This window comes from Schistocerca piceifrons, chromosome 5, assembly GCF_021461385.2.
Source record: "Schistocerca piceifrons isolate TAMUIC-IGC-003096 chromosome 5, iqSchPice1.1, whole genome shotgun sequence".
NCBI lineage: Eukaryota > Metazoa > Arthropoda > Insecta > Orthoptera > Acrididae > Schistocerca > Schistocerca piceifrons.
Window position 1 is genome coordinate 473120207 of NC_060142.1, and position 23966 is coordinate 473144172.

A 23966-nucleotide genomic window follows, 5' to 3' on the forward strand; every position below is an offset into this window, starting at 1 on the left:
GTAGGGACTAGACGACCTGTTTCTTCTGCTTTGTACCGAGGTTGAAACTAATGTGCAAAGTCGCAGAAGGTTTAGCTGTTCACTCAATAAAAGCTGAAATAGGTTTATAATTTAATAGATGAGAAAAATTATGTATTTGGCTGTAATGTTAAATCTAAAACAAATGAGAATCCATTAATATGGGGAGGCCGCTGTTTCACTACAGTATTTTCTACGCATTTGCTGATGTATGGTTTTGCAGCCATAATAAATTGTTTAAAATAAGTCACTGTCTGCTTCTGATTCTAAAATCATTAATGCAATGCGCTTTACATTAATTTCAGGCAAAAATAATTTTCAAGTGAATGTCATGTATGAACTTTGCATACATGTGCCAGACAGCATTGTCTGTTGGTGTAATTTGCCAGACATGGCTTGACACGTGGGCTGAAAGCTTCCAACTTGTGGCAACTAAAGTGAGAACTTGAGAGGGGAAAGTGTGCATACCAGGTGGAAGAGATGTTTCTACACTTACCCCTCCAGCTGCCTTATGGGTATTATTTAGAAAGTATTCCAAAAGTCATGGCTGCCATGTACAATTATTTCTGAAAATCTCCTGCACATTTGGGTGGTTGATGACACTAAATGTTAGTTGCTGCGGTAATGCCAATATTTTCAGAGCTTGCTTGCCATGAGGAGATACTGCCATATTCAAACCAGTGGTCCACTAGCTTCTGCGTGCAAATGTACAACTGCACTTGTCCAATATGCACCATATGACAGTGTGATGCCTTCATGTTTGATGCATCTAGTATCTTCAGAAAGAGGTCTGTGCTGGTTCATAAATAGCACTAGTATAATCAATTTGTGCTCTTAAAAATACAAGAAACGAGACATGTCAGTGGCCTACACTCATCTGCGTTTTCAAATGTTTCTTGATTTCATGCAGTTTCTTCTTAGATCTTTCAGATGTGGTAACCAAGTCAATTTCCCATCAAAGATTAGGCCCAGAAATAATATACATTTATTAAATTTTAATTTAGTGTCCCTCATTTTGAGATATGATGGCCACAAAAGCGATGTGAACAATTAAAACTTACACAAAGCACTTTCTAAACTGAAAAACATAAAATCAGTGTTTTCTGCCCTTTACCAGCTTTTAGATTGTCAGCTGAATCAATCACATAACAGTTGCAAATATGGACCAAAAAGCTGAAGACTGCAAAATCATTCATGATCTGTAAACACTTAACAGGATTCCTTACTATGAATGATACACTGATGACAATTGCAGCAAAAACAGTTATAACTGAAACACTCCCATTCTCCCTTGAAAATAACTGCGAGATGGGTATCTTTGACATAGTAGCAGAAGTAATGTTTCCCACGGATGGACTAAATAAGAATTGGCAGACTTCCATAAACACGGGTCAAGTCTGTGGTACCACCCGAATGCTCTGACTCATGACGTAATTGTGTTGCTGTGTGTAGCATCATGTTAGTGTGGTGTATCTGAAATGGACTGAATAATATTGCAGGAGTTAGTGGCAATTTATTAGTGACTTATTGGATAGTGGCAGTTAAGGGCAATTGAGTCTTTTACAGGTTTGGAATTAGTAGTCTTGTGCATTGCTTATGGTTGGAGATTTAATTTTACGTTTTGTTCATGATCAGGTCTGCATGTAGCAATGGGGAACAACACGTCCATGATTAAGTTCCTACAGTTATTTGGTTTAACTGCTGCGTGTATGAAGTTTCTCATTTCAGAGGAGGTATGAGATCGACCAAAATTGCTGCATCTCAGACCAGGGAGCAATGTGCGGTGTTGTCAGCAGGACAATGCATGGCGTTCTATCTGGAGGGGTTCCTGGTTCACGAACCCTAGCTTGGACATTAGAGAGTGTTGATGAGTAGTCTTTTTGCTATCACTAGATATCAGAGACAGCAAAGGACTTGGAAGAGCAGTTGAACGGAATGGACAGTGTCTTGAAAGGAGGATATAAGATGAACATCAACAAAAGCAAAACGAGGATAATGGAATGTAGTCGAATTAAGTCAGGTGATGCTGAGGGAATTAGATTAGGAAATGAGACACACACAAAGTAGTAAAGGACTTTTGCTATTTGGGGAGCAAAATAACTGATGATGGTCGAAGTAGAGAGGATATAAAATGTATACTGGCAATGGCAAGGAAAGCGTTTCTGAAGAAAATGAAATTTGTTAACATCGGGTATAGATTTAAGTGTCAGGAAGTCGTTTCTGAAAGTATTTGTATGGAGTGTAGCCATGTATGGAAGTGAAACATGGACAATACATAGTTTGGACAAGAAGAGAATAGAAGCTTACAAAATGTGGTGCTACAGAAGAATGTTGAAGATTAGATGGGTAGATCACATAACTAATGAGGAGGTATTGAATAGAATTGGGGGAGAAGAGGAGTTTGTGGCACAACTTGACAAGAAGAAGGGACCCGTTGGTACGACATGCTCTGAGGCATCAAGGGATCACAAATTTAGTATTGGAGGGCAGCGTGGAGGGTAAAAATCGTAGAGGGAGACCAAGAGATGAATACACTAAGCAGATTCAGAAGGATGTGGGTTGCAGTAAGTACTGGGAGATGAAGAAGCTTGCACAGGATAGAGTAGCATGGAGAGCTGCATCAAACCAGTCTCAGGACTGAAGACCACAACAACAACAGATTTGTGTGTTGGCTGAATTTGGTTTGTATGCATGGTTTTTTTTAAATGTAGTATGTGTGCTTTTGTGCATAACTTTGTGCTTCCTGTATATTGTAATTTGTGTTAATGCAATTTTTCTTTAATGCAAGTTTTCTGCTTTTTTGGGTTGTGTTGTTAGTTTGTGGTAATTATGTTGGACTGTGACTGGTATGGATCATGGAGTTTGTTTCACCTATATTGGTGAGGTTATTTTATCAACATCAGTTATATGGAAGTGTCTTGGTTCGTAGTACTGTGGACCTCGTGTTAACTGTATAGGCCACATCAAGTGAAGTGTTTGATACCTGTATTGTCGAGTTGTGTGTGGTTTTGTGGTACCATGGATTTTGTTTGAGCTATAGAATGGAATTTCTAGAACTAGGTTTTGAAGCTATCTATTGGTCTGTGGTATCATGGAGTGTCATCATGAACATCAAATTGTATAAGTTTGAAACAAGGATGTCCATCTTGGTATCACAGGTCAAAGCCAATGGGTGGCACCACAATCTTCAGCTACGAAGCTGTAGGAGGAAGTCATCCAAGCAGTTTTGTTCTCCTTTAAAGAAAATGCTGAAAGATGGAACAATACCAAAACAACATGAGATGGCAGCCAACCATTGACTCAAGCATCTTTTCTTCACAGCATTGCTCCAGTAACTATTTAATTTTGTATGAATTATGGCATGTTTCAATACATGAATCATTATTGCCTCCTCCAAGCAGTGGGATACTATACACGAGGCCAGATTTTATTAAAAGAACTCTGGAGCATATATTTACGGCCAAGCACAGATGGTGCAACATGGAGCAATGAATCTGGTTTGGCCATGGGATTGTTCCTTGTCTCACGCAGTGGAATCCATCTCCTACAGTGAGAATTGGTTGGTTGTACGTTTCCTCATAGTTGGAAACGCAGCTTTACCTTCTTGCCTCAACTGTGCTGCAGATGATTTGGAACACTGGCAATCTAGTCTGCAATTAAGAAGTACTCTGTCACGAGTTGTGAACAGTAGTGTACTCACCAAGATACCCTTTCTAAATGCGACCATATGAGGAAATTTCTTGTTGTTACCCGAATCATCCTTATTCAATTTTAAGTAGCTGGTTTGTAATGGTTAATGGAATTCAGACATTATTTCCAAAATGACTTCTGCTCTTACACTTTCAAAGCACTGACGGTTTCTGACCATGGGCTAAAAGAGAACTTCTGCTGGTCTCATGTCTGTCACTTATTTCCAAGCAACATATCCCTCTCCACTCACAGGACACTTTGTCTTTTAAGCTGACTGGATGATTTTGTGTTGGAGAAATGTTGAACAAACATGGTCACTGTGCTGGTGGCAACTTCCTTTCAAACTGTTCCCCCTGTGTCCCAACATAAGCAGAATCTTTGACTGGCACTACATATTCCTAGAAACATTGGGGAGAAAACAAACTGTGAACTCTACTGAAGGCTTTCTGGCTCGCCACTTAAAACACTTCTCATTGGTTAAATAAGATTTACAGGATAAGTGAAACTGAAATGTTACTTACGATAGATTTTCTGCGTTAATCTCACAGTTTTCATTTTTATGATGAAAAGTGAGTTAAATAAGGCACAAGTGTAAACATTAAGCTACATTACAGACTAGCCTGTTACCACAATGTTTACTTGGCAGTCACATTTATTAGCTTCACCAGCTCGCAACCAAGTTATCATCTACTAACCTAACCTAGGCATCAGTTATGCTAGTACAGATCAATCTGTCACCACAACCAAGATTTCAACAAGACACTCTAGCCCAAATTTAGAGTGTTCATAACATTTGATTGAAAAACTAGCAGCAGGCGTTTCAATATACACATTAGCTCCAGCCAATGCAACATACATTCAACAGAGAGCATTACACATAACGTGAATTTAGTAGATAGTTCCTATTGGTTCATGAGAAGATTATGTTAACAAAAACCACATATAAGCTCCTAAAAATATAATAGTTGTTTCATTCTATAGCAAAAACATTAAAAGCAAACGAAAGTGAAACTTTTAACTTAAATTTATATGTTTACAAGTAAACAACAGAATCACTATGTAAACAACGTAGCACCATCCACGTACTGTATAATTTATTATGAAATATTGCGTAAGCCAAGAAAAAATACCTTTTTGCTAAATAGTAAAATCCACCAAACCAGCCAATGGACGTTACAAGATGCACTGGTACTAAAACATACCAATACTTCTTGTACATTACTTTAAATTTCTGGAATATCGAGAGTTTCTTTTCCTCTTCAGCTAACTCTGGGGCACCTGTTTCTTTCGCGTTCTTGTCGGGGCCAGTGGTGTAATGTCTCCCATTCCAAACAGGGAAATTGGCGTAAGTACATGGTTCTATTTTCCGAGGGCATCCATTCACGTACGACCAGTGATGGTACGGGAGTCTGTCTGGACAGAAGCATAAAAGACAATTATGGCACTGGAGTCTATCTGTACAGAAGCACAAATGGGGAAGATTTGGATACCAAGTTTTAGGAGAGAGGTCTACAACAGAAAAGGCTGGTTGAAAGAAATGGATTTATCGTTTGTGAGAAATAACAATATCATTCAATTTATGGTTTACAAAACGTGTAAGATGTGCATCAAAGGCAAACAGTACTCTTAACTGGGCTCTTTAAATTTTAATCTGGTGTTCGGGGCACTTGTCAGCGTTAGTCACTCTCACTCTATGTATATGAGTCAACATCTTTTATATCGTTCTTATACCTGCATATGTGTAGGAGATTGAAGTTCTCGACGTCGTTAACACCCTTCTTGAGTAAGCCGCAGTTATTTCAGCCCATGAGGTCTTCAGCAGGCCACATTTGGGATTAGTTACGCCTAGCACAAATTTCATTACACTGTATTTAATCGCAATGCACAACAATACGTTACGCCAACTGATAACCTGTTACAAGATGGGGCAGCATATCTAGATTTATCACAGCTAACGCAAGAAACCTTAATCCGCTTTTACAAACAATAACATATCACACACGCCACAACTTCACAGCTGTATTCATAGATACTATAGAACGGATTAGATAGGCAAAGACATACTGCATACAAGATGCTGTCTAGGAACAGCAAATGTTGTTGCCGATAGGATGCGCTCGACTGGCCTTTGCTATGTTGTTCGTAGCACTTTCGGGTGGCGGACGACGAAAGCTTACACTAGTCTTCTATGAACTATTCCGAGGTATTAGTTATTGTGCATTTATGGTAATACAGATAAAATTTGAAGAATAGAAAAATATAGTTGCAACTACTGCACTGCAACATATTGCAGTAATAAAAGCTTATATTGCCAAACTGTCCAAGATACAGCCCTGATAAACAAAACTTCGTAAAAATCAACAAAACTTACAAACTGCCGTACCTGCAACGTTTTCCTTTCCCTTAGGAGAGTGAAAATCAGCTCAGAAGCTAATGAACACGGGTTTCTAATTAAACTGTAACTCCTTCACTATAGATTGCGTCTGAAGATCATTCTCCCGGGCTTTTAATCTCTATTGTCTCAAACCTTGCTATCCCAGAAAATTATGGAAACAACGATGTTGCCACAATGTTGTTCTACTCTCATACCAAATAGTAGGCTTCTCATGTGTGTAATTTGTACTACATTTGATCAAAATAGAAACTGATGAAATAAAAAAAATTATTTATTTGAACAATCTGATATAGAATGTCTCATTTCTGAGACAATTATAAGCTGATAAATCATATCAAATATCTATACTGTCACCTACTTTGTCATGGCTCTCGCCATAAAAAAATGTCCTTTGACTGCTTTATTTTTAACTCATTGTCGCTAGCAGTGACAATTTTCATTTGCTTTTTGTTTATCAGCAAAACCAGTAATGTCAATCAGACAGCACAGCCAGTTTTTATTCTAAACTCACACTATTGCAGGCTACTAAAGTAGTCTTAATAACCAGTAATCCTGACTTCCTGCAACATACTTTCACCTTAGTGGCAAATTTGTTCATCCAATAGATCTCTTACCAAACTTCGTAAGTCACTACTACTGCGTCTATGCAATATATAACAGTTTGCTGAGTTTTCAAAATATTTCACACACTGACAAAAGCTACAGAAACAGTGACATGGTATAGATCTTGCTATAATAATAGACTCGTCAAGCTAGCTTGTTTACATCACAAAGCATGATTCTCCACTCCAGTATGAAACATTAATAAATACAATAGTTCTTCAGCTCCAGGATTGTGAAATATAAGTGCGACAATCTTTGTGTTCTTGGCAGGTTGAATTCGCTGAAAGGAATGAAAGATAAAAATAGAAAGCTACTTGTAAACTGCTGTATTTGGATACGAACTCCTCGAGAGAACTTTAAAAGTCCTGCTACTTAAAGATCAAATTCAGCTACAGGTTAATGAACGAAAACAGTGTCTATTGCGTTTGTGCAGCTGTTGGGGATAAAGTGAGATTCAGACCAATATGTCTGCCTAGTCTTCTGCAATCAGAAATCGATAGCATTAGTCAGCCAGGATAGTAAAAACTGGAACAATTTTCTCGTAAAACATTGCTTATAGCTGGGGGGAACTTACCTGTTTTAGTTAACAGAAACATTTTTGATGTTTTTTTTGTAAAGTTCTTCATTACTGTAAATTGTAGGTCCTAAAAATTGTATAAGCGGCCTAAGGACTTTGAGACATGGTGTTGTGGATGTGATGTTACTTAACAAGCGATAAAAACTCTGTAAAATAATGATCATCCTAAAAACTTGTAAGAAGAAGCACGTTTTTATTGGAGATACATAACTGCGATTTTACATGATAAAAGCAGTATAATCTTTGAAAGTGTCACAGGATCATAACTAGAAAAAAAAATGAATCTTTACAATCTTTTTTGTTAGCGTTTCGAAATAGTCTCTTCTCTTATTTTGACGAATGTGTGACCTGTACAAGCCTCTTGATTTGTATGAGAAGATGAAGCAGTATCTTGTGTAACCTACACGCAAAATATATAGTATGAAATATACAAGTGTTTGTGAATTAATACATAACAGAATAATGTAGTCAGAACAGTTCTAAATCAAGAAGATTTAGCAATATAAATGTCCGATTTGCAGCTATTATGGCTAATGTGGGAATAGCTACTGAAAGAATCACACAAAAGTAAAAGGTAAGAAGTCCAACTTTACTGTATTTATGGACACTGGACTGCATGAGTTCATGAATGAACTGATACACACATCTTCTCAAGATGTTATTTTATTCGTTATGACTCATCATAGCCTCATAATATTACATAAAAACAGTTTTTCAGTTAGTAGTGCTAGGTTTCCTTTTACACATAAAATTTTTCTTTGAAATTATTTTATTAATTAATTGTATGTGGCGACCATGTCAGAACTCTTTCTTTAACTGTAAACACATGTTTATATGTGTTTGTAAAAGACTGCTTATTCACATAATAATGGATGCAAATTTGTTTCTGGTTACATGCTACAAGGAGTACGGGGATAGCAGAAATAAGAAGAAAGGAGTATATGAAGGAAGAAAGAGATGGGAAAGGAAGTTTTACAAAATTATAATACAACAGTTATATCTGCAATGGCCAATGATAAGGTGCCATCATTCAAGGTAAGAGGAAGACTTGATATTTATTAGCCTATAGTCAGTCAAACGACATGCAATTACATTCATCATCGAGAGCAGGCTTTCTCCATGTAGTTTTTTAGCAGCAAGCCTCAGCAGTATTCTGTGTCTTGAGCTACATGGAACATCCACATAGAAAGTACAGGCCATCTTGTTGTGCATGAATGCTGCACAAGATTTTTCCAGTACATAAAGAATAATTATGATCCACAGTGATATTTTCATATGTGAACATCTGTTTAGCCATTAAAAATGGAACAAACAGAATGTGGAAAAAAAACAATATTAATGCATTAAATAACCACACTCCGAAAATAGTAAATGTTGGTATGTGGGTACAAACAGTCGATATGGTGTGTCATCAGAATGATACACCATTAATGGCAGTCACAATATGAATTTAGGAGAAAACATGAATGAGAGCTTTTCTAGGTAATATTTCAATGCAGACAGTAGATGAGTTATCATTACAATCAACACTTGAAAGCATTTTTTCCCAGAACGTTATGAAAAAGGTAATGTGAAACGAAAGGAAATTTCAAGTAGTCCGATATCGCGCGAATATGGAATATTTATGAGTGGAGAAGCATCACAAAAATTAGACAACATTTCTTCATTTCAGCTGATATGAACAGTGCGAATGAGATAATGCAATTTCTGAAGGATATGTTTGAAAAATTCGATTAAAGATTTAGAAACCTCATCAAAAATCCGATCAAAAATTTAGAAATCTTGATTAAATCTTACGAATCTTGATAGAAAAAAAGCAGAAATTTTCGCAAATATTAGACGAACAAAGGAAAACTGCAGCAAGATTGGGTGAACTAACTGCAAAATTACATATATTACAAACTATGCAGGATGAACTAACAAGACCTTTGATAGAAGGTCAGGTAGAGTTTCTGAACTGCAAAGAGTTTGCAGATATCTTCCTGGCAAGATACAAAAACTATGGAAGGAGGTTAGATTAATAAAGCTTGAACGAAAGCATGTTACTGCCAGTGTACAGGCATGGAACGACCATGTAGTTGTAGGCGTGTTTGACAGTGATACCAAACTTGAACAAAAAATTTTTATATGGCACAGAACTTACATAGATGAGATAAAAAGGTGATATCTCAGAAATAAAGGAAAATTGTTAATAAAGCAGACATAGATATCAAAACTGCACTGCAAAAAAATCGTTTGGAATTAAGCACTGATATGATCAGTTCAGATAAATCAAACAAAGTTAACACAGGACCATACCAGACGGCTTACTTGGTAGGTAAGGGGATAACTCTTCAGTCTTGTAGATTCACGACATTTTCGAGAGAATTTCCAGCACTTATGTTATAATCAATTGCCTCCATTAAAGACGAACCAAACAAATTACCACACATCACCACATATGTCAATGTTACATCCACCAGGGGTAGATTCCTATCTTTTGTCGATATTAGCTGCTGAAAGCCTTTTGAAAGACAGGGAATTTCATGTGTTTATACTGGATCGAAAAAATTATACCCAGTAATATTCATAACAATATTTTGTAAAGTATGCCAAGTAGCTGGTCAGAAAAACAATAAAATGCTCTATGTGGTGGGTTTTACTCAAGGTGACCCCTTGACCTGAACGGCAGACAACAGACCAATGTCATCCTGCGATCAGTTCAAGCAGGCGTTTATGGACAAATTTTGATCGACAGCAATTCAAGAACGATTATCGTGGGAAATACTTGAACCACAACCATTTAATGGTAAACAGGGAGGATTAAGAAAATATTTCCGAAAATACACTCCTGGGAATGGAAAAAAGAACACATTGACACCGGTGTGTCAGACCCACCATACTTGCTCCGGACACTGCGAGAGGGCTGTACAAGCAATGATCACACGCACGGCACAGCGGACACACCAGGAACTGCGGTGTTGGCCGTCGAATGGCGCTAGCTGCGCAGCATTTGTGCACCGCCACCGTCAGTGTCAGCCAGTTTGCCGTGGCATACGGAGCTCCATCGCAGTCTTTAACACTGGTAGCATGCCGCGACAGCGTGGACGTGAACCGTATTTGCAGTTGACAGACTTTGAGCGAGGGCGTATAGTGGGCATGCGGGAGGCCGGGTGGATGTACCGCCGAATTGCTCAACACGTGGGGCGTGAGGTCTCCACAGTACATCGATGTTGTCGCCAGTGGTCGGCGGAAGGTGCACGTGCCCGTCGACCTGGGACCGGACCGCAGCGACGCACGGATGCACGCCAAGACCGTAGGATCTTACGCAGTGCCGTAGGTGACCGCACCGCCACTTCCCAGCAAATTAGGGACACTGTTGCTCCTGGGGTATCGGCGAGGACCATTCGCAACCGTCTCCATGAAGCTGGGCTACGGTCCCGCACACCGTTAGGCCGTCTTCCGCTCACGCCCCAACATCGTGCAGCCCGCCTCCAGTGGTGTCGCGACAGGCGTGAATGGAGGGACGAATGGAGACGTGTCGTCTTCAGCGATGAGAGTCGCTTCTGCCTTGGTGCCAATGATGGTCGTATGCGTGTTTGGCGCCGTGCAGGTGAGCGCCACAATCAGGACTGCATACGACCGAGGCACACAGGGCCAACACCCGGCATCATGGTGTGGGGAGCGATCTCCTACACTGGCCGTACACCACTGGTGATCGTCGAGGGGACACTGAATAGTGCACGGTACATCCAAACCGTCATCGAACCCATCGTTCTACCATTCCTAGACCGGCAAGGGAACTTGCTGTTCCAACAGGACAATGCACGTCCGCACGTATCCCGTGCCACCCAACGTGCTCTAGAAGGTGTAAGTCAACTACCCTGGCCAGCAAGATCTCCGGATCTGTCCCCCATTGAACATGTTTGGGACTGGATGAAGCGTCGTCTCACGCGGTCTGCACGTCCAGCACGAACGCTGGTCCAACTGAGGCGCCAGGTGGAAATGGCATGGCAAGCCGTTCCACAGGACTACATCCAGCATCTCTACGATCGTCTCCATGGGAGAATAGCAGCCTGCATTGCTGCGAAAGGTGGATATACACTGTACTAGTGCCGACATTGTGCATGCTCTGTTGCCTGTGTCTATGTGCCTGTGGTTCTGTCAGTGTGATTATGTGATGTATCTGACCCCAGGAATGTGTCAATAAAGTTTCCCCTTCCTGGGACAATGAATTCACGGTGTTCTTATTTCAATTTCCAGGAGTCTATATTAATATATTAATAAAACAAGATATTAAGATAAACTATCCTTTGTGGATGTATTGAAAATGTTGAAAGGTCGATTGCCACCTCATGTTCGACAAAAAGCTGCTCACAATACTACAAACAGACCTGGAATAATTTCTTTCTAGATTTGACTTATTTGATTTGATTTTTGAGGACAGTCGACGCCAAGTGAATAACTCAGGTGTGCAACCGAATTGCCAAAGTAACAGAAATTCACAATCCCACAATAACAACAATAATAATGGTCATGGTCGGCATCTGTATGCACTGCCACAAGGCAATAGATACGGAAACAATAACCATCACGGAAATAGTCAATATCAAAGAAAACGACATCAGAGATATAATCCTGGGTACCAAAGGTCACCCAACCATGATAACAGAGATCAGTATAACCGGTAGTAAGATAATACAAATGCCGGCCGGAGTGGCCGTGCAGTTCTAGGCACTACAGTCTGGAACCGCGCGACTGCTACGGTCGCAGGTTCGAATCCTGCCTTGGGCATGGATGTGTGTGATGTCCTTAGGTTAGTTAGGTTTAAGTAGTTCTAAGTTCTAGGGCACTGATGACCTCAGGAGTTAAGTCCCATAGTGCTCAGAGCCATTTGAACCATTTGATAATACAAATAGATGGTGAAGAAATATGTACTAGTACAGACCAATTAATACTGGAATTGGAAGATAGGCAAATGGACCAAGGTTTGCACACCAACCAAGACATAAACTGCTGCAATACAGAAAATGTGGTATACATAGTCGAGCTAGTTGACAATAGTAAGACTGTTAAATCGCTGCTGATGGAATACACCGATTGTTAGTGGTAAACCCCCTGACAACGACCGATAGGAGCAGTGGGGGCTTACAGAATGAACATAAATTCGATGGTAGGCAATGAAAAGCTTGTTACTTCATTTTGCTAAAAGTTACAGAAGAAGCAATAATGCTTTTTTAAAATATGTTAAATGATACAGATAAAGTTGCTACATGTATAACTTTATAGTAGATGCCTAGTTATTAACAGATTAGAGAAATTGACATGCTTTCAAACCTCTCTTTGACAATGGAGTTATTGGTTACTGGAGTTAAGGATTTTCATGGACAGATGGAGTTATGAGGTCTTCATTGCCTACCATCAATATGCATTTTTGAGGTATGACCAGGATAAAGATATAACAGATGAATTGTATTCTGATGAGGTATGCAATGGCAGAGATACAGATGAAGTGATATAGGCAATAATAAATATAAAAGCAGATGATATGCACATACACATTATGCTTGACACCACTGCTTCAGTGAATGTAATATCAGTTTATTCAAAGAAATCAAAGGAAACATATGTGTACCTACCCTATCTGTGCAATATTGTAGAAATAAATCAGCAATTGGTAACAAATCACAAATAGTAAGAACACAAGCACATATACCTATTAAGATAAATGATACAATTAAGGTATGACTTTCATATCGTTGAAAAATTAGTAGTCATCTGCATTCTAGGTAAGACACCATTTTGAAATTTTGAAGTGAAAATAGACCTAGGTAAAACTAAGTCTCATTTTCAAATTGAAGATTGTACAATCTCCCTTGACTTAGTCAAGATGAGAAAAAGACAAAATACCAATCAACATGAAGTAAATGTACTAGGTATTTCTCCATAGATATTTTTCGCAAATGAAAAGTCAGATACACCTATTAATCTGCGAATTATGCAGGATAAGGTGCAAGAGTCTTCTCAGACCGCTATCACACTATCAGATTTTCTTTGACAAAGAAATGTCTCAAATATTCATCGTATTTTCTTTGACAAAGATATCTGTCATAGCGCAAATAGGGATATTACCAACGAGTTAAAATTTCATAGAGTGGCTGAGATACTAGTTACAGCGCTCCTAGCGGCAACCAATGCTACCTCGGCCGCCATGTTCTCCTTAGTCAAAACATTAGGAAAGCGTTACTGTTGTTTGTGTTGGAAGTGTGTCAGCTGTTGTGATATTACTGCAATATTTAACTTTTATAGTTGACTTTTTTGTTACAAAATATAAAGTCAACATGCCTGCAGTGTGTTCAGCGTTCAACTGCACAAATCGCAGCGATAAAACAACAAATATTTCATAATATAAGTAAGTATATTAGTACCGAAATACGACACACGTTTTTTAATGTTTATTAAAGAGTCATTTGCATTGGAACTGTAATTATGCTTAAGACAAATGCAGGAAGTAATTTATTTATCGTTGATTACAGATTTCCTTTAAAAGATAAGGAAATTACAAAAAGATGGGTTATAAATATGAAGCGAGAAAACTGGTTTCCTACTACAGCCAGTTACCTCTGTTCAGCTCATTTTGAAGAGAAATATATGTACCACACAAATGTCCAGAGGTGCCTTTTGTCAAAACCAGTACCTGCTATCTTTAACTTTCCACCACATTTACAAAAGCAAGATAAAGAATTACGACCACAACCCAGAAAGCGATCTTTCGACAATTTGCAAGATAGTGCTATTACAGTGACATCATTAGCACAAAGTAAGTCAATAATTTAATTTTACTCCGTGTTCTTATTACTTTGAATTACGTACTTTCTATTACAATCTTATGGTGTAGCTCAGTTATAAACTTACGATGTAACTACATTCTTTCAGTGCCTGTCAGACCCACATCTGTTTCTGCTGACCACAATTACTGTCTACCAAGCCCTAAGAAGTTGAAAACACAATATAACAGAGTACAAGCAGAGAATGTGCGACTAAAGAAGCGGATAAAGCAAATGAAGCAACTTAGTGTACGACACAAAAGAAGAATAGTGCAGTTACAGACTTTAGTTGCTGGTTTGAGAAGAAGGCTATGTAGTTCAGTTTCTGATATGTTAAACAGTGAACATGTAGTTAGTTTGTTGAAGGAGCTATTGGAACTTCAGTGCAGTGCTAAACTATGCCATTATTCTCAGCAAATAAGGAAATTTGCCCTGACCCTACACTTTTATTCTGCCAAGGCATACAGCTACTTACGAAAATTTGTGAAATTACCCCACCCAAGAACGCTTCGACTTTGTTATTGAATTACTATGCTTGTGTTAACTACTTGTAACACATATTTCAAATAAATTCTCGTTCACAGTGTACTGGTTTTTGAGGCTTTGACTGTTTACTTTGAAATAGCGACAAAAATATCGCATTTCTGCGCCCGTTACTGTTTCTAATAGTTAACCACAGCATGTTTAGAAGTTTCACCGTAGTATTCTGGTGATACCCGCTCTAATTGCATTAATTTATGGGCAACAAGTAACGTTATAGTGGATGGACAGACTTATTTGAGTTGCCTTGTAGTGTTATCTACATCGAAAAGTTTAGCCATATTTCGACAAAAACATCCCTTTTTGCTGTCAGTGTACACTGAAATCACTGCTGTCTATTGCTTGTTTTAGAAAAAATAAAGCTAGTATGAGCTATTTCAAGTAAGTCAAACGCAGTTACAAGGGGGCGGGACACAGCAGACGAATGCCTTGACTAAAGAAAACATGGCGGCCAGAATTTCAATTTGCTTCAAACATGGCGGACCTATAGCCACTCTATGAAATTTTAACTCGTTGGATATTACACTGTCATCAGTGTTTCTTTGACAAAGCTCTTTGACGATACATTCCTTTCAGAATGGGCAAAGAAGACTTATTACTATGCTCTGTAGGTGTGTGACCTCAATATGAGTATGTTACAGAATGAAGATGCATGCTGGTGGGATTTAAAGTGGAGACTACAAGAAGATAAGACCGAAAAACTGGCAAAGTATTGTACTCTGCGCCAGAGAGTGTTGTTTCGTCGTTGCACACCAGAGTTCTCACAGTGGTGCGTATGTTTACCTGATACATATATTGATGACTTTATCGAATACACCCAACACACTTGGGAACACTAAGGGCTGTCAAAGTGCAGAGACAAAACCGTTTTGTGCTGTTATCTTACTAATATCCTACGAAGGGTACACTGAGTCAAAAGAAAATGTATAATTTGTCAAAAGATGAGACACACAAATCGATCGGATTTAACAGAGCTACATCCAATTATTCCTATTAAATCACTGGAACTGGTGTCCCTAGGCACAGCTGGCCCACTACCATAAGCTAGGGGCATGGTAAAATATATAGTTGCATTACATGACTTTTTACTATGTACCTTCACATGTATGTGATTACAACAAGTATTTGTGCATCTTTTATCAGGAGAATTACAAATGATTATTCACTGAGAGTTGGCAAACCGGTAGCAATATTAACTGACAACACTTCCAACTTTACAAGCAGTAAGCGCAGAGATTTTTTGAAAGAACAAATAAGACACTTTCTAGTTTCACACTTCCATTCAGAAGCAAGTCCGGTAGAGAGCGTATTTAAAGAGCTTAACAGGTTCATTGGCACACATGCTCATCACAAACAAATTAAATGGATGAATATTTTGCTCAGTTTCAGCAAATAGTAAATAATCCTTCATATGCCTCCACTGGATTACCACTGACCAAGGTGATCTTTGGAATGTCTGAAATTGATGAGTGTGTCAAACCACTACTATGAGTGCCACAGAATCAAATATTGTTAGGTGAAGAGATAGGCAGGCAGTAACAAACTTTAATGCATAGAGAGAAAACAACAAAAATCGTATGGTAAAAGATTAGGGTTTAAATGCACTTTTCAAGTGTGGGAGGAGGTACTCTCATACATATACCCTAAATCCTCCAAATTAAAGAAAGGAAACTGAAAGTGGGCAAGTGCTATATGCAGGGCAACACATGACAGTCGACTCCATATAAGCTGGATGTTGTCTTTCATATCAACCCAATTCAGGAAAGATACGAGGATTAGACCCACACAAAGAACATGAAGAAGTTTATGTGATAAAACCAACTGGGTGGGATAAAATATCCTATTGGTAGGTACACACAATTAGAAATTACGAAAAGAAAATAAGAAACCTGTACATATGTAAATATTAATTTTTAGACTTAGGTTCAGGAAGCAAACTAAAGAGAAAAAGAAAGAAAATAAATGTGCACAAAAGAGGCACTACACTACATCCGTACATAGCTAAAAGTATTAGACACTGCTGGAAGAAAAATAGTACACTATTTTAGAGGTTTCCAATTCACACAAGATTTATTGTTGCAACAGGGCATGTGGCGTAAATGAAATGATTACATATACAGGTCAATAGCACAAGTGGTCTGAGGTACCAGGTATCGACCATGCCAAAACATCCATATTAGTACGTAGTGTAGCCTCCATGGTCGACAATGTAGGTGCTGACTGGGATCCAGTCGATAGTACAGATGGCAAATACTGACTTGGGATACATAACGTCACACCTGCTTGACCTGTTCATGTAGTTCTATAAGAGTTGTTGGCTGACGAGTTACAAATGCTCGATTGGAGAGAAGTCCGGCAGTTGTGCTGGCCAAGGAAGTTGCTGCACTTCTTCACACCACATTGAGTTTACATGAGCAGTGTGTGGGTGAGCATTATCCTATTGGAGCAACACAGTACCTTCCTTTTGCAAGAATGGGAAAACAACGAGTCTAACAACATTCTGCACGTATCGAGCGCTGGTTGGTATTCCCGCAAGAAACACCAAAGGTGAACGATAGCTTATCGCACTCCAGATTATAAGACCAGGGGTAGGGCGGTATGCCTTGGACGAATGTACTCTACGAGACAGCGCTCACCAGGCTTATGTCACATGCACAAACGGCCATCACTGGCGTGCAGGTTGAATCTGCTTCCATCGATGAAGACCACAGTGCACCATTGCGTACTTCAAGTGATCCTCTGATGGCATCAGCTGGACCATGCACATCAATGCTGTGGCGCGAATGGAAGATGGGCTAGAAGTACACATGCCTGTAGTCCCGATGCTAATAACTGGTTCACAACAATTCGTCTTAACACATCTAGGCTGACAAGCCCTCTCATATGGTAGCTGTACCATCTGCCACTGCTCCCCTCAGAATACGACGATCCAGGAGGGCGTCTGTGCTGCATGAGCGTCCAGAACGTCGTCTAAAGGTGTGAAAATGTTCACGTGTCTACTGATACCACATCGTTGAACAAGTGATACTGCACTTCCAACCTGTGAGGCAGTTCTCCGAAAGGACCATCCCACCACTCAGAAGGCCACAATCTGACCCCTTTCGAACAAGCTCAATTCACTGTAGGAGGCACGAGTGCATCTCTGTAGCATGGTTGCCTGCTTGCCTCACGCATCTGCATGACACTGAGCCTTCTGGTTGTGCGCATTCCCCATTAAAATATAGACACAGATGGAGTTCTGGTAGCTATGCCTCTATGCTATCTGTTGGCAGACGACATTGAAACCGTTATCAAAAATGGTTCAAATGGCTCTGAGCACTATGGGACTTAACTCCTGAGGTCATCCGTCCCCTATAACTTAGAACTACTTAAACCTAACTAACCTAAGGACATCACACATATCAATACCCAAGGCAGGATTCGAACCTGCGACCTTAGCGGTCGTGCGGTTCCAGACTGTAGCGCCTAGAACTGCACAGCCACACCGGCCGGCGAAACCGTTATCAGTACATCTAGCACACTCCAGGTGCCATATGCCGTCATTGTAGCAAAATCGACGAAGTCTTTCCAGTTGTACTAATTTTTCCAAGAAGTGTATTTACGATATTTACGCTAACCACTATAAGGAGTAACTACAATCAGTAAAAGGTAATATGACTAAATGTTACAGCTAAAGTGGGGAGAAAAAGTGAGACTTTAAGTAGATAACATTAAATGTAGTTCTACTGAAGCCCTCATTATACTATCTGGCTAGTAAAATGCTTAAAAGGTAAGTTTTTTATTGTCTGTAAATGTAGCGTGTTGCGACACTAAGCTGTCAACACAGAAAAGACAAGTACATAACTTCAACAGCCAGAATTTCGTCTGAATGAACTTAGTCTAGTACTTCTGGACTGTAGAATACATGAAAATAATCATAGCGTGTAGGCTTTCACGGTCGGCGTCTTCAGTAATTAAAACTTCCGGGCTAAGAGGCCGTGGTCCAATAGAAGATATACTTCTCCCTGACGTTTCTGACAACACGTTGACCTGTTGACAACACGTGACGAGTGGTGGCGCCCTCTACGCGCTCTATATAAACAAGACCTCCACGGCCTAGCAGCCAGTCGTAGACTCACCTCAGATGATGTTGCCTGCAGGTGGCAACGAAACGTCAGGGAGAAGTATTTCTACTATTGGACCACGGCCTCTTAGCCAGGAAGTTTTAATTACATGAAAATAATGTTTCGCAAAAATGGAGAATAGAGCACTTTTAAACTACTCTACAAATTTTGTGCTTAGATATGAATGATGAGCTGACTATACCACGAGTAGCTGAGGGGTTAAATAGTTTATTTAGTATTAGTTAATGGGAATGATGTCAGTGCATGTTCCATTTAAGAGGAGAGTACATGTGAATACAATAGCAGGAACCGTGAGACCCCACTATAGTACGATCCACGAACGATGGCGGTTCCTGCAGGTCTAGGCACAGATGGGGACTGCATTGTTGACTATTCCAAACGACAGTTTGAAGAAAGCACATATCCTGCAAATTATGTCTCTCGCTTGCTTTTGCAGAATGTATCACTTACCACCACCATCAGCGATGACAGTTCGCAACAAGTAGAATAGAAGTTCAGTAAACAACTCTCTACGACCACATTTAATGTTCGCATTAGCTACGGCAGTAACAGCACAGCGCATACAATACTATTGAACACCCATTGGTTTTCAGAGAATGCGTGATGTAGGTGTGCAGGACAAGCCTAAACTCGACCTCCATCATTGGTGACTCCAACTACAGTAGAGAATATAGTTATGTATAAATGTGTAAGTTGGTGTGATGACAAATTGTATGTAGAGTAGTGAAACACGCATGGACGCTCATTACTGTGGATATGAAAATAGTAATGAATGTAATGTAAGAAAACATACCAGTTCTGATGCAGATACAGTGAGTTGCATATGAATAACTGAAGCATCCAGCTATGCAACATATGACAACTTATGCCATTGCTGATTAGCGAAACAACAGTTCACAGTAAAGAAAAGAGTTAGCCCTCACCTTTTCTCGATAAAAGACGTTGTTATAAACATTTAACAAACATTTAACAAATGAAACCACTATCTGAGGGTCAAATGTTTACGCAAAATTACATTTTAAGTGTTTTTACAATGTATATGTTAAGTAAAATACTCTGTATTGCACGTATTTGAAATCAATGCGTTAGTACTAATGATGTAAGGAAGAGCAACTAGTGAGATGAATATTTGTAGTTACAAGAGAAATTACTACAGAATAAATAAAAATAAGCAAACATTTACGTCGCTATCTGAGATATAGGTGACCATTACAGTGAGGATTATATATTCACACATACTGAAAATACAAAGTGCAAACAAGACCAATTGTGGAAGAAAACATTTTTTGAGATAACGATATGAGTTACACTGTCACTTTCTATATGGAGACAGATTTATATAAACCTATACATAGTATACATAGCAATTACGTGAATGTTAAAGTAAATTCAGTACAGAACTTGAATATTTGTCTATAATGGCACATTTCTGAAGTAATTTACAGCATATTTTTCTAGTAGTAGTCTGTCTATCTATCCTACATTACTTTTTGCCTTATCCTTCTACTATTGAAGGACAATGTGGAAGCAGATTTCATGGTGAATTCTTCTGTAGGCATTGTTGAATTTAATTGTCACTATGATCTGTTGGTTATGATTTTAGCAGCCCCATGAGTTTGGGAATATTCAGGATATTTATTTGCCTATAAAGCAATAACACAGAGTTAACCTGACTCTTCAAGGAATCAAATAACATGTTTCAGTGTTAGTCGAGAAGTCATGTGTTATGCCTGTCCAACATAAATAAGGAAAACTTTTTTTTGAAACATATTTAATGCACAATATGATTTTATTGTAACTTGAATATCAAAAGTGAATTATGTGTATATGAGTGTGTAAAAAATAATGTAAACTGCTGTATCAGTGACAAACTTACCTGTTTCAAATTTAAAAACGAGGTGGACATGATCTAAACACAATGGAATTTATAAGAGAAAGGAAAGTGCTACGATTATGACTAATGTTTGTGAACAAGTTTAAAGAAATTTAATTTCTGTAATAAAGTGAAATTCGGCAGAGGTATGAGAAGAGGCAATTTGTGTAATAAAGTGAAATTTGGTGGAGGTATGAGAACAGGCAAGAGAGACTGAGTGCGTGCAGTACATCAAAAGGACAACTGCCAATGCCATAAGGCGAACTACATCAAAGCTAACTACAAACATGTGGCATACTTACCAGACTGATGTCTTGTCCAAAAACAGGACTTCATGTGTCGCTTCAGACTTAGTGCACTGTGGATCACCCTGTAGACATCGTTCCAGATATAATGCATGGTAGATCCACCTTCAAACCCTGTCCCGAATGTGACACATTGTAGATGCACCTCTAGACACAGTTCCGGATATAAGACAGGGTGGATCCATATTTGGACGTTTACTCAGGCCTACCCTGGGTCATGAGAGCCATCCAAGACACTCACTTAGGTATGGAAATACAGAAACTAACGCAAATGAAATACATCTGCAGAATATATAGTTGTAAGTGACTAGGAGCATTGTAGTACAGTGCTATATTACATCATTCGACTAACGTGCAGTTTAGTCTTGTACATAAGAACAACACTCTCGAAGAACTGTCTCTCTCCATCTAACAGACATCTAACACACAAAATAGTGGAGCTGGGATGATCATGTGCAGTCATCGAGTATCTTTAAGAATATAAAAGGAGGTTTGATAGGCCTGGTTTGTTCATAGTACTGGAGAATCTAGGCTTCTTGTTACGAAATTTTGGTAATATAACTTGCATCGAAGATGTTATGCTCTTTAGCAGGAGGAATTTAAATACATTTACATTCCCTAAATAACCATTTTGTGAAGATTTTTTCGCTATTTGCAGGGCTGTAGCACTGTCGAAAATAACATACAAGTGGTTGAGATCGAGACTTCGCAATTGGTAATATACATGCAGAGTCTCAATGCGTTTGTGTGTAGAGCTGTCAGCGGCGGACGGTTGCAGTTTGAATGCATAACGTGCTAACTGTTCGTCTATAAATTACACTGCTGGGCAGACACACTTTGTCGGTAAGGAAAAGGGAAACTCTTACAGTTCAGGATGCTAAGTGCAGTCGACACACTATCAACTAATGAATAACTTGTTACTAGGGTAGAAAATAATACTTGATGTCTTCAGTTTGTAAATGCTCTGACAGGGTTGTGGGAACATATCAGAGTTGGCAGGTATAAACAGAAGTAGCGAAGCTCCTCTGGTAAGCAATAAGAGCATATACATATGCAAAAAATATTAGAGCAGCAGCAGAACTCAAGCTGAATACATGTCAACTCCATGTTGCAGATCCCTACATGATGGACTGGAAGTCAAATGAACATGTAGAACTACACTCCAGACTCTGAATTCCCATCATGTGCATACTACATGAGTCTACTGACAAGCTCTCTGATGTGTCATACCAGTACATGGAATTGTTTCCAGACATCGAGTTTCCAATTTGCAGCAGTCGTTGAGCCTCACCTAGGTTCGAAGTGAGTGTTACTTTATTTTTCATGACATCCTATCACAAATTACACGCATGTAGATCATCGGAAAGAGGGGAATTCTTAGCATTTTTTAGTAGGCTGGTGTACAAGACATGCAAAATTACTGCTACAAAATCGAAAAACCTTGGGTCTATCCGCAATATGACCACATACATAAGGAAAACTATGGAAAAAATATGAAAAATGACATAAAAACGGTAAAAATCGAGAAAAACATGATGTAATTATGACATTTTGATGGGAAATACGTAAAATTAAGGGAAATACGACGAAGTATGTAGAATCACAAAAAGTTGCAGAATTAGAGGAAAAATGGCACGAAATGCGGGGAACTGATGTGGACGGGGGATACATGGACACTAAAGACCGAGAAAAGATTAAAAATTATGCCCTGCAATAAGTTTTAATCTTCCCCTTCCCATGAAAACTACATGGGTTTTCGGAACACATACTTCAAAAACGATGTAAGTATTACATGGAAGCGCTATATTAAAGCAGGCGAAAATACACTATGTGATCGCGCGGTATTAGACGAATGGTCTAGGACGCTACAGTTATAGACTGTGCGGCTGGTCCCGGCGGAGGTTCGAGTCCTCCCTCGGGCAGGGGTGTGTGTGTGTTTGTCCTTAGGATAATGTAGGTTAAGTAGTGTGTAAGCTTAGGGACTGATGACCTTAGCAGTTAAGTCCCATAAGATTTCACACACATTTGAACACTATGTGATCAAAAGTATCCGGACACCCCCAAAAACATACGTTTTATATATTAAGTGCATTGTGCTGCCACCTACTGCCAGATACTCCATATGAGCGACCTCAGTAGTCATTAGACATCGTGAGAGAGCAGGACTGGGCACACTGCAGAACTCACGGATTTTGAACGTCGTCAGGTGATTGGGTGTCAATTGTGTCATACATCTATATGCGATATTACCACACTCCTAAACATCCTTAGGTCCACTGCTTTCGATGTGATAGAAAAGTGGGAACGTGAACGACACGTACAGCACAAAGCATACAGGCTGACCCCCATCTGTTGACTGACAGAGACCGCCGACAGTTGAAGAGGGTTTTAGTTGTAATCAAGGCTGGGTCAACACCATACCAGATTACAGCATTACCGATGGAGGGCGCCACGAACTTGTAAGTCAGTTTCGGCCAGGTGTCCGAATAATTTTTTATCACATAGCGTATATATCTCAGTCCAGGACTGTGTTCTCATACATGCAGCCTGATATAGATATTATAGAGTTATGAATGGTTGTCACATGCAATGTGTTTTCTCTCTCAGACGCCGGCCGGTGTGGCCGAGCGGTTCTGGGCGCTTCAGTCTGGAACCGCGCGACCGCTACAGTCGCAGGTTCGAATCCTGCCTCGGGCATGGGTGTTTGTGATGTACTTAGGTTAGTTAGGTTTAAGTAGTTCGAAGTTCTAGGGGACTGATGACCTCAGCTGTTAAGTCCCATAGTGCTGAGAGCCACTTGAATCACTCTCTCAGACGGGCGAGTGCTTGTGGGGCCAGGATGCTGGCGGAATGGAGACGTGTCGTGTCTCATAGGGTCTGCACGTGCACTTGTAGACAAACAATATGTGGTTGGGGAATCATCGTTTATCTCGCTTCATTCTATGTCGGCAACGATAGCGCTGACTGATATCCTGGACCGACTGGACCTCCAGCTATGGTCGGCTATGCCTGCCTGCTGGGGCGAATCGTGTGGC

The 23966-nt window shown here is 39.5% G+C and overlaps 1 protein-coding gene across 2 annotated transcripts in view; it reads right to left on the reverse strand.

Annotated features, from left to right (window-relative positions):
- LOC124799248 (uncharacterized protein C18orf19 homolog A) overlaps positions 1-5750 on the reverse strand; it is a 68825-nt gene extending 63075 nt beyond the window's left edge. Inside the window, exons 1-2 of one of the 2 annotated variants that reach the window (XM_047262792.1) lie at positions 5440-5750; positions 4839-5121 (exon numbers count right to left, since the gene is read on the reverse strand). In XM_047262792.1, the coding sequence (XP_047118748.1) occupies positions 4839-5121; positions 5440-5569 (413 nt within the window). In that variant the 5' untranslated portion in view covers positions 5570-5750. The remainder of the gene's footprint in view (positions 1-4838; positions 5122-5439) is intronic. The other variant, XM_047262793.1, reaches the window with a different exon arrangement.
- Between the last annotated feature and the right edge of the window lie 18216 nt (positions 5751-23966).